Source organism: Salvelinus alpinus, chromosome 1 (genome assembly GCF_045679555.1).
Source record: "Salvelinus alpinus chromosome 1, SLU_Salpinus.1, whole genome shotgun sequence".
NCBI lineage: Eukaryota > Metazoa > Chordata > Actinopteri > Salmoniformes > Salmonidae > Salvelinus > Salvelinus alpinus.
Window position 1 is genome coordinate 13856238 of NC_092086.1, and position 12500 is coordinate 13868737.

General features: G+C 44.0%; 1 protein-coding gene across 5 annotated transcripts in view; it reads right to left on the reverse strand.

Annotated features, from left to right (window-relative positions):
* The window catches only part of syt17 (synaptotagmin XVII), a 59992-nt gene that overhangs the window by 39554 nt on the left and 7938 nt on the right, over nt 1-12500 (reverse strand). For 3 of the 5 annotated variants that reach the window (XR_011674017.1, XM_071391772.1, XM_071391749.1), the window contains exons 2-3: nt 11938-11955; nt 1724-1869 (exon numbers count right to left, since the gene is read on the reverse strand). Coding sequence is in view for 3 of the 5 variants with exons in the window: in XM_071391772.1 (XP_071247873.1) it covers nt 1724-1869; nt 11938-11955 (164 nt within the window). In the remaining 2 variants the exon portion in view is untranslated. The remainder of the gene's footprint in view (nt 1-1723; nt 1870-11937; nt 11956-12500) is intronic. The other 2 variants (XM_071391764.1, XM_071391779.1) reach the window with 2 other exon arrangements.

Here is a 12500-nt window from a genome sequence, read left to right on the forward strand (position 1 = left end):
CCTCATTCCCTCCCTCCTTTCTGTTTGTCAGGACATATAATTCTAGTCAGGACTTTGTACTGGACACCTAATTCCCAGCCATCCCTTGGGGATCATCAAGGACCCTTTGTGTCCATGGCGACAGCTCGCAGGGAGATCGTTGTCAAGGTAACAGGGCAATCTAAAACACATGGCTTTAGGAGAGGATGGAGAGAGAAGAGAAGAGAAGAGGGAAATGAACTTAGGTGAAACCAATAGAGAGTGGGGGTGGGTGGAGGCGGACAGAGACACCTCATGTTTTTATAAGAGTCTATAGGCCTCTGGTCAAAATAAGTGCACTATTTAGGAACTAGTGTTTCATTTGGGAGGCAGACTGAGTCTCCATGATAATAAACAGGTTAATACTGGTATATGGTCTGTATCACAGACTGCGTCTCCATGATAATAATCAGGTTAATACTGGTATATGGTCTGTATCACAGACTGAGTCTCCATGATAATAAACAGGTTAATACTGGTATATGGTCTGTATCACATGCTATGCTGTTACTACTCCTGAAAGACAACAGTATCGGTACAGTGTGTGTGTGTGTGTGTGTGTGTGTGTGTGTGTGTGTGTGTGTGTGTGTGTGTGTGTGTGTGTGTGTGTGTGTGTGTGTGTGTGTGTGTGTGTGTGTGTGTGTGTGTCTCCAACATGTCTATCTTAATCAGTAGAGCAATGCTTCAGTCTCTGTCACACACACCCTCTCAACCACAGAATGAGCTCACCCAGAGTGCTGACGTCAACATCAGGTCCCTAGAGAGACTAGCAGAACATGGGATATGGACTGTTCCATTACATCACAGAACAGGGGGGGTTGGACTGTTCCATTACACCATAGAACATGGGGGTTGGACTGTTCCATTACATCACAGAACAGGGGGGGTTGGACTGTTCCATTACACCACAGAACATGGGGGTTGGACTGTTCCATTACACCACAGAACAGGGGGTTTGGATTGTTCCATTACACCACAGAACAGGGGGATTTGACTGTTCCATTACACCACAGAACAGGGGGGGGGTTGGATTGTTCCATTACACCACAGAACATGGGGGTTGGACTGTTCCATTACACCACAGAACATGGGGGTTTGGACTGTTCCATTACACCACAGAACAGGGGGGTTTGGACTGTTCCATTACACCACAGAACATGGGGGTTGGACTGTTCCATTACACCACAGAACAGGGGGATTTGACTGTTCCATTACACCACAGAACATGGGGGTTGGACTGTTCCATTACACCACAGAACATGGGGGATTTGACTGTTCCATTACACCACAGAACATGGGGGTTGGACTGTTCCATTACACCACAGAACAGGGGGATTTGACTGTTCCATTACACCACAGAACATGGGGGTTGGACTGTTCCATTACACCACAGAACATGGGGGTTTGGACTGTTCCATTACACCACAGAACATGGGGGATTTGACAGACCTGGTAATAATCTGTAATGATGATTGACTATATCCACAGCCCTGTTGGAATAGGTTTAAAAAGTGTATCCTTCTACTTCCTGAGACTGATCAAACACAACTGGACAAGTGAACGTTGTGTGCATGTGGGCGTGAGTGTGCTTTCGTTCATGCATGCCTGTTTGTGTGTGTGTGTGTGTCTGTGCGGCCGTCCGTCCGCTTGTGCGTTTATGTGTGTGTCCATGCATGTGTGTGTGTTTATGTGTGTGTTAACTCACAGCCAGGAGGGGGTCTGAGCAGGGAAGGGTCCCAGTATCTCCACCTCCTCATCACTGGGCGGAAAGCAGCACTCCCAACACCACAACAGACATGAGCGACACGACCACCGACACAATAGACAGTCAGTTAGCCTGGCCAGCACACCCTATAGAGAGAGAGACAGGGATAGAGAGAGAGAAGAGAGAGAGGGAGAGAAAGAGAGAGAAAGAAAGAAAGAAAGAAGAGAGAGAAGAGAAAGAGAGAGACGAGAGAGAGAGAGAGAAAGAGAAAGAGAAAGAGAGAAGAGAGAGAGAGAGAGAGAAAGAGAGAGAGAGAGAGAGAAAGAGAGAGAGAGAGAGGAAGCAAGCGATTCCCAAACATTCCATAACAAAGCCATCACCTACAGAGAGATGAACCTGGAGAAGAGTCCCCTAAGCAAGCTGGTCCTGGGGCTCAGCTCACACAAACAGACCCCACAGAGCCCCAGGACCAGTGGAGGTTCTAGCTTGTATGGCTCCCTGGGCGAACCCCCCCCCCAAAAAAAAACACAACAACACACAAATAAAAGTAAATTGCACAAATCCTGTATCACACAAATACACAAATAGAACAACACACTTGTAAAGAAGAGAACCTGATTATTACACTACTGCACTTCAAACAAGAAACACACAAACTACATTTCACAACTAATTGCATTAGTACTGTACAAAGTTAGAGGTGAGTTATTTGATAGATTCCCCCACTCCCCCTACCTCAGGCTTCCAGTGGGGAGACCTGAGGTCAACCTTCCCCCGCCCCCTCCCCATCTCGTACTTCTGAGTGGGAGACCTTCCCAGGCAGTAGCCTGCCTAGCTCACAAACTAGAATCAGGGCGCCCACTCCGACAAGGTTAATTGACCCACAGTCCCACACGGTGACATGATATCATTGATGTGACGTGCAAATAAATGCTTGAAAACCGATCGTGCAAATGTTACCATTCTGAATATTTTTTATTTTAATTTTGTTTTTTTGTGTGGGAGCCCCATGCCGCACCCAGCAAGATGCTGGGTCGCCTCTGCCTAAATCCCCCACTGCCCAGGACAGCAATGCCTAAATCCCCCACTGCCCAGGACAGCAATGCCTAAATCCCCCACTGCCCAGGACAGCAATGCCTAAATCCCCCACTGCCCAGGACAGCAATGCCTAAATCCCCCACTGCCCAGGACAGCAATGCCTAAATCCCCCACTGCCCAGGACAGTAATACAATCAGAAGCAACCAAATCATGAGAAAACATAAAGATAATTATTTGACACATTGGAAAGAATGAACAAAATTACAGAGCAAACTAGAATGCTATTTGGCCCTAAACAGAGAGAACACAGTGGCAGAATACCTGATCACTGTGACTGACCCAAACTTAAGGAAAGCTTTGACTATGTACAGACTCAGTGAACATAGCCTTGCTATTGAGAGAGGCCGCCGTAGGCAGACCTGGCTCTCAAGAGAAGACAGGCTATGTGCTCACTGCCCACAAAATGAGGTGGAAACTGAGCTGTACTTCCTAACCTCCTGCCAAATGTATGACCATATTAGAGACACATATTTCCCTTAGATTACACAGACCCACAAAGAATTCAAAAACAAATTCCATTTTGATAAACTATTAGTTGAAATACCACAGTGTGCCATCACAGCAGCAAGATTTGTAACTTGTTGCCACAAGAAAAGGGAAACCAGTGAAGAACAAACCATTGTACATACAACCTATATTTATATTTATTTATTTTCCCTTTTGTAATTTAACTATTTGCACATAATATGCCGTTTGAAATGTCGTTTTTCTTGTTTACTATTTACTGTTCACTTTTATTTTTTATTTCACAATTATTATTTAAAAAAATATTTTATTTAACTTTCATTAATGGTCTGCTTTACTTGCTTTGGCAATGTTGACATATGTTTCCCATGCCAATAAAGCCCCTTGAATTGAATTGAGAGAGAGTGTCAGGGAGATAGTGTGAGTGAGAGAGAGAGTGAGTGAGGGTCAGGGAAAGAGAGAGTGCAAGAGAGAGAGAGTGAGAGAGAGAGAGAGAGAGAGAGAGAGAGAGAGAGAGAGAGAGAGAGAGAGAGAGAGAGAGAGAGAGAGAGAGAGAGAGAGAGAGTGTGTGTGTGTCAGGGAGAGAGAGAGAGCGAGTCAGGGAAACATTTATACTTTACACAAGATGCTTGAAACTAGAGAAATTGGATTTCATAGCTGGCCAAGATTCATAGCAGGTGAAATTCAGTTCACATCCACAGACATCCCCCTGTCCCTATGGGCCCTGGTCAAAAGTGGTGCACTATGTAGGGACTAGGTTGCCATTTGTTTCCCCAGCCTGTCTGAGTGTAATAAGGGGTTAGGTCACGTATTAAACTGTAATAAGGGGTTAGGTCACATATTAAACTGTAATAAGGGGTTAGGTCACATATTAAACTGTAATAAGGGGTTAGGTCACATATTAAACTGTAATAAGGGGTTAGGTCACATATTAAACTGTAATAAGGGGTTAGGTCACATATTAAACTGTAATAAGGGGTTAGGTCACGTATTAAACTGTAATAAGGGGTTAGGTCACATATTAAACTGTAATAAGGGGTTAGGTCACATATTAAACTGTATTAAGGGGTTAGGTCTCATACTGTAAAGGTACGTTCAACTGTAATAAGGGGTTAGGTCACGTATTAAACTGTAATAAGGGGTTAGGTCACATACTGTAAAGGTACGCTCAACTTTAATAAGGGGTTAGGTGACATACTGTAACAGTACGTTCAACTTTAATAAGGGGTTAGGTCACATACTGTAAAGGTACGTTCAACTTTAATAAGGGGTTAGGTGAAACTCTTATTCCTCTATTGATCCTCTATTGATCCTCTATTGATCCTCCATTGATCTTCCATTGATCCTCCATTGATCCTCCATTGATCCTCTATTGATCCTCCATTGATCCTCTATTGATCCTCCATTGATCCTCCATTGATCCTCTATTGATCCTCTATTGATCCCCTATTGATCCTCTATTGATCCTCTATTGATCCCCTATTGATCCTCTATTGATCCTCCATTGATCCTCTATTGATCCTCTATTGATCCTCTATTCATCCTCTATTGATCCTCTATTGATCCTCTATTGATCCTCTATTGATCCTCTATTGATCCTCTATTCATCCTCTATTGATCCTCCATTGATCTGGCCAGAAACGTAATCAGAGACTCTGATCTCAACTGATCTCCAGCGACGCCCCTCGGCTAGTCCACGAGACAGTGGATCTGACTGCGTCAGTTAACGGCACCCTATTCCCTATGTATGAAACCTGGTCAAAATAATTGCACTAAACAGGAGAACAGGGTTCCATTTGGAACGCAGCGCTGAAGAAGTAGAAGAAGATGAAGGAGAAGAAAAAGAAGATTGTCACGTTCCTGACCTGTTTTGTATGTGTTAGTTGGTCAGGACGTGAGTTTGGGTGGGCAGTCTATGTTTTCTGTTTCTATGTTGGTTTTGGGTACCTGATATGGTTCTCAATTAGAGGCAGGTGGTTTTCATCTCCTCTGATTGAGAATCATATTAAGGTAGGTGGTGTCACATTGTTTGTTTGTGGGTGGTTGTCTCCTGTGTCAGTGTCTGTATGTTACGCCACACGGGACTTTTTTCGGTTTTGTTTGTTTGTTCGTTTTATGTAGTCAGTTTTCCTGTTATTGCGTTCTTCGTGTTTCATGTAAGTTCGTCGTCCAGGTCTGTCTACATCGTTTATTTGTTTTGTTAATTATTCAAGTATAGTTCGTTTTTTCGTCTTGTTTAAATAAAGTATGTCATCACACAACGCTGCATTTTGGTTCAATCCCTGCTCCTCCTCTTCGGATGAAGAGGAGGAGGAAAGCCGTTACAAAGATGAAGAAGAAGAAGAAGGAGAAGAAGAAGAAGGAGATGGAGATGAAGAAGAAGAAGAAGGAGATGAAGAAGAAGGAGAAGAAGGAGATGAAGAAGAAGAAGAAGAAGGAGATGAAGAAGAAGGAGAAGGAGATGAAGAAGAAGAAGAAGAAGGAGATGAAGAAGAAGGAGAAGGAGATGAAGAAGAAGGAGATGAAGAAGAAGAAGGAGATGAAGAAGAAGGAGAAGGAGATGAAGAAGAAGAAGAAGGAGATGAAGAAGAAGAAGAAGAAGGAGATGAAGAAGAAGAAGGAGATGAAGAAGAAGAAGGAGATGAAGAAGAAGAAGGAGATGAAGAAGAAGAAGGAGATGAAGAAGAAGAAGGAGAGGAAGAAGAAGAAGAAGGAGATGAAGAAGAAGGAGAAGAAGGAGTGTCCCGAGTGGCGCAGAGATCTAAGGCACTGCATCTCAGTGCAAGAGCCGTCACTGCAGTCCCTGGTTTGAATCCAGGCTGCATCACATCCGGCCGTGATTGGGAGTCCCATAGGGTGGCGCACAATTGGCCCAACATCATCAGGGTTTGGCCGAGGTAGGCCGTCATTGTAAGTAATAATTTGTTCTTAACTGACTTGCCTAGTAAAATAAAGGTAAAATAAATTGAAAAAACATTGGGAAAAAATAAGGAGAAGGAGAAGAAGAGACTGTGTTAGGCCACTGAGCTCAAGGCTAGGCATTAGGTCTGACTGGGAGCTAATAGGAGTCTCATAGGGAAGAAAAGGTGAGATGGAAAGGGAGATATATTAGATACGAAAGAAGGGAGATGGATAGATGGAAAGGGAGATATATTAGATACAAAAGAAGGGAGATGAGGGATGGAAAGGGATATATATTAGATACGAAAGAAGGGAGATGGATAGATGGAAAGGGAGATATATTAGATACGAAAGAAGGGAGATGGATAGATGGAAAGGGAGATATATTAGATACGAAAGAAGGGAGATGGATAGATGGAAAGGGAGATATATTAGATGCGAAAGAAGGGAGATGGGGGATGGAAAGGGAGATATATTAGATACGAAAGAAGGGAGATGGATAGATGGAAAGGGAGATATATTAGATACGAAAGAAGGGAGATGGGGGATGGAAAGGGAGATATATTAGATACGAAAGAAGGGAGATGGATAGATGGAAAGGGAGATATATTAGATACGAAAGAAGGGAGATGGATAGATGGAAAGGGAGATATATTAGATACGAAAGAAGGGAGATGGATAGATGGAAAGGGAGATATATTAGATACGAAAGAAGGGAGATGGATAGATGGAAAGGGAGATATATTAGATACGAAAGAAGGGAGATGGATAGATGGAAAGGGAGGTATATTAGATACGAAAGAAGGGAGATGGATAGATGGAAAGGGAGATATATTAGATACGAAAGAAGGGAGATGGATAGATGGAAAGGGAGATATATTAGATACGAAAGAAGGGAGATGGATAGATGGAAAGGGAGATATATTAGATACGAAAGAAGGGAGATGGATAGATGGAAAGGGAGATATATTAGATACGAAAGAAGGGAGATGGATAGATGGAAAGGGAGGTATATTAGATACGAAAGAAGGGAGATGGATAGATGGAAAGGGAGATATATTAGATACGAAAGAAGGGAGATGGATAGATGGAAAGGGAGATATATTAGATACGAAAGAAGGGAGATGGATAGATGGAAAGGGAGATATATTAGATACGAAAGAAGGGAGATGAGGGATGGAAAGGGAGATATATATAGCATCGTCAGACTAGTGTATAGCATCGTCAGACTAGTGTATAGCATCGTCAGACTAGTGGATAGCATCGTCAGACTAGTGAATAGCATCGTCAGACTAGTGTATAGCATCGTCAGACTAGTGAATAGCATCGTCAGACTAGTGGATAGCATCGTCAGACTAGTGAATAGCATCGTCAGACTAGTGTATAGCATCGTCAGACTAGTGAATAGCATCGTCAGACTAGTGTATAGCATCGTCAGACTAGTGTATAGCATCGTCAGACTAGTGTACAGCATCGTCAGACTAGTGTATAGCATCGTCAGACTAGTGTGTAGCATCGTCAGACTAGTGTATAGCATCGTCAGACTAGTGTATAGCATCGTCAGACTAGTGTATAGCATCGTCAGACTAGTGTATAGCATCGTCAGACTAGTGTATAGCATCGTCAGACTAGTGTATAGCATCGTCCGACTAGTGGATAGCATCGTCAGACTGTGAGGTAGTGACAGTATACTTCACTTTTCAGAGGAGGAACACAAATATCCTCCCTCCTTCCCTCCTCCTCTTCCCCTTCTCTCTCCCCCTCCTTCATTCTCTCTCCCCCTCCTTCCCTCCTTCCCTCCTCCTCTTCCCCCTCTCTCTCACCCTCCTTCATTCTCTTCCCTCCTCCTCTTCCCCCTCTCTCTCCCCCTCCTTCATTCTCTTCCCTCCTCCTCTTCCCCTTCTCTCTCCCCCTCCTTCCCTCCTCCCCACCTCCTCTTCCCCCTCTCTCTCCCCCTCCTTCCCTCCTTCCCACCTCCTCTTCCCACCTCCTCTTCCCGCTCTCTCTCCCCCTCCTTCCCTCCTCCCCACCTCCTCTTCCCCCTCTCTCTCCCCCTCCTTCCCTCCTTCCCTCCTCCTCTTCCCCTTCTCTCTCCCCCTCCCTCCCTCCCTCCCTCCTTCCCTCCTCCTCTTCCCCCTCTCTCCCCCTCCTTCATTCTCTTCCCTCCCTCCTCCCCCCTTTAATGCCCCTCCAACTGATAATTACTACTGAGAATCTCATCTACCATCCCTGAGGTTCCACTTCTCCCACACTCTGACGTCACCTACTAAGGAAAGGACCTGGATAACAGCATTGTCCGGCAGTTAAATGCAACAACACAACACTGTTTATAAAAAACGATCTATTAAATATGTTTTTTGAACACTGTAATTTGTTAGCATGATAAGCTGTATTTTTTTGTTTATGGTAGACGCAGCTTGTTTGCCATTAGCCAATCAGCATTTCTCAACGAGTTCAAAGCATGTGAATGTATCCAGCTGGTAATTACCACCTTCCCACTCGGTTATGAACACAGCATCACACACGATGACTCATCTCAGCACAACTCCCTGACGTCATCAGCGTGTGCCCACAGTACGCGTCAACGTTCTTTCGATTTTTCTTTTCACAGTCCTATTTTGACTTTGTAAACATCCTCATTCCCTGTAGCAATCAGCAGTACAGAGAAACACCTTCATTACAAACTCATCTAACTTCTCTCTCTCTCCTCTATCTCTCTCTCTCTCCCTCTCTTTCCTCTCTCTCTCCTCTCTCTCTCTCTCCTCTCTATCTCTCATCTCTCTCCCTCTCTTTCCACTGTATATATATCCCTCTCTTTCCTCTGTATATATACATACAGTTGAAGTCGGAAGTTTACATACACTTAGGTTGGAGTCGTAAAAACTTGTTTTTCAACCACTCCACAAATTTCTTGTTAGCAAACTATAATTTTTGCAAGTAGGTTAGGACATCTACTTTGTGCATGACACAAGTCATTTTTCCAACAACTGTTTACAGACAGATTATTTCACTTATAATTCACTGTACTACAATTCCAGTGGGTCAGAAGTTTACATACATTAAGTTGACTGTGCCTTTAAACAGCTTGGAAAATTCCAGAAAACCTGTGGATGTATTTCAAGGCATACCTTCAAACTCAGTGCCTCTTTGCTTGACATCATGAGAAAATCAAAAGAACTCAGCCAAGACCTCAGAAAAAGTCTGGTTCATCCTTGGGAGCAATTTGCAAACGCCTGAAGGTACCACGTTCATCTGTACAAACAATAGTACGCAAGTATAAACACCATGGGACCATGCAGCCGTCATACCGCTCAGGAAGGAGACGCGTTCTGTCTCCTAGAGATGAACGCACTTTGGTGCGAAAATCCCAGAACAACAGCAAAGGACCTTGTGAAGGTGCTGGAGGAAACAGGTACAAAAGTATCTATATCCACAGTAAAAAGAGTCCTATATCGACATAACCTGAAAGGCCGCTCAGCAAGGAAGAAGCCACTGCTCCAAAACCGCCATAAAAAAGCCCGACTACGGTTTGCAACTGCACATGGGGACAACTTTTTTGGAAAAATGTCCTCTGATGAAACAAAAATAAAACTGTTTGGCCATAATGACCATTGTTATGTTTGGAGGAAAAAGGAGGAGGCTTGCAAGCCGAAGAACACCATCCCAACCGTGAAGCACGGGGGTGGCAACATCATGTTGTGGGGGTGCTTTGCTGCATGAGGGACTGGTGCACTTCACAAAATAGATGGCATCATGAGGTAGGGAAATTATGTGGAATTATTGAAGCAACATCTCAAGACATCAGTCAGGAAGTTAAAGCTTGGTCGCAAATGGGTCTTCCAAATGGACAATGACCCTAAGCATACTTCCAAAGTTGTGGCAGAATGGCTTAAGGACAACAAAGTCAAGGTATTGGAGTGGCCATCACAAAGCCCTGACCTCAATCCTATAGAAAATTTGTGGGCAGAACTGAAAAAGCGTGTGCGAGCAAGGAGGCCTAAAACCCTGACTCAGTTACACCAGCCCTGTTTGGAGGAATGGGCCAAAATTCACTTATTGTGGGAAGCTTGTGGAAGGCTACCCGAAACGTTTGACCCAAGTTAAACAATTTAAAGGCAATGCTACCAAATACTAATTGAGTGTATGTAAAATTCTGACCCACTGGGAATGTGATGAAAGAAATATAAGCTGAAATAAATTATTCATTTCACATTTCACATTCTTAAAAAAAGTGGTGATCCTAACTGACCTAAGACAGGGAATTTTTACCAAGATTAAATGTCAGGAATAGTGAAAAACTGAGTTAAAATGTATTTGGCTAAGGTGTATTTAAACTTCCGACTTCAACTGTGTATATATATATATTTCATGTGAGGCTAAAGCAGGCTCAGTCAACTGGACAAACTGCTTATGAATTAACCAACACACAAGGAAATCATACACAATTTATCGAAAGCTATCTCTACGAGATGGGGTGAGAGAGATATAGGGAGAGAGAGGGTGAGAGAGAGGGAGAGAAAGTAAAAGAAAGGGACAGATGGAGTGAGAAAGCGAGAGTCAGAGAGAGAGAGTCAGAGAGAGAGAGAGAGAAAGAGAGAGAGAGAGAGAGAGAGAGAGAGAGAGAGAGAGAGAGAGAGAGAGAGAGAGAGAGAGAGAGAGAGAGGAAGAGAGAGAGAGAGAGAGAGAGAGAGAGAGAGAGAGAGAGAGAGAGAGAGAGAGAGAGAGAGAGAGAGAGAGAGAGAGAGAGAGAGAGAGAGAGAGAGAGAGAGAGAGAGAGAGAGAGAGAGAGAGAGAGAGGAAGAGAGAGAGAGAGGAAGAGAGAGAGAGAGACAGAGAGAGAGAGAGAGAGAGAGAGAGGAGAGAGAGAGAGAGAGAGAGAGAGAGAGAGAGAGAGAGAGAGAGAGAGAGAGGAAGAGAGAGAGAGAGAGAGAGAGAGAGAGAGAGAGAGAGAGAGAGAGAGAGAGAGAGAGGGAGAGAGAGAGAGAGAGAGGAAGAGAGAGAGAGAGAGAGAAGAGAGAGAGAGAGAGAGAGAGAGGAAGAGAGAGAGAGAGAGAGAGAGAGAGAGAGAGAGAGGAAGAGAGAGAGAGAGAGAGAGAGAGAGAGAGAGAGAGAGAGAGAGAGAGAGAGAGAGAGAGAGAGAGAGAGGAAGAGAGAGAGAGGAAGAGAGAGAGAGAGAGAGAGAGAGAGAGAGAGAGAGAGAGAGAGAGAGAGAGAGAGAGAGAGAGAGAGAGAGAGAGAGAGAGAGAGAGAGAGAGAGAGAGAGAGAGAGAGAGAGAGAGAGAGAGAGAGAGAGAGAGAGAGGATGAAGGTCATATGAGTTTGGAATGATGATGTTTATGAACTTTGTTTTCTTTTCAACTTCCACTCCCTCCCTCCCTCCCTCGCTCCCTCCCTCCCTCCCTCCCTCCCTCCCTCCGCAATCACGATTCTAATCAGAGACAAAGAGGTCATGCAGGACAAAATGATTGACATGAATATGAAATGAAGAACCTCTTATTAAGCTGATGAAAATAACAAAGTGTCTGCCTGTGTCTGTGTGTGGTGTGGTGTGTGTCATTTAACACTAGAGCAGAGAGCAGACACAGGAGATGGACTGTGCCCACTGAGATCTGACAGCAGAGTCAAGGCTGGTTAACTGGTGATTTGACACCTGCTCCTCTTTTATCACGTCTCTCTGTCTCCACACACACACACACACACACACACACACACACACACACACACCCGTGTTCAGGGGAGAAGAACATACCTTGTTGATGGGTTCCAACTGTCATTTTTCACAGTGAGGAGAAACAGTGGATTATGGGCCGTTGGAGGACCAGGGAGGAGACAGGAAAGAGTAGTTTAGAAACAATGTTTGGTGTTTCAGTTCATTATGATTCATATTAGCATTTTACCAACAACAGCTACTCTTCCCATAACCTCCTGAGGTCCAAAACAATACAAAACATGGGCTGCCTTCATTAGTCCATACCGCAGCAAAACACTTTGCAACGAAAATCACTGTTTCTTATTATACAAATTCAGGGGTTTATTCACTAGGAATCAAAGCCACCTGAAAGCTCTCGTTTTCGTTGCAAAAACATTGTCCATAGCGAAACATTTTATTAGGGTTTGCTACAGTGTGCACTAAAGAATACACCCCAGGTTAGTCCCTCCTCTTTTCTGTCCTTTTTGTTTAACATTTAACATTTAAGTCATTTAGCAGACGCTCTTATCCAGAGCGACTTACAATTCCGAGTGAATTTTAATTTATTTAACTAGGCAAGGGCCTCCCGGGTGGCGCAGTGGTCTAGAGCACTGCATCGTAGT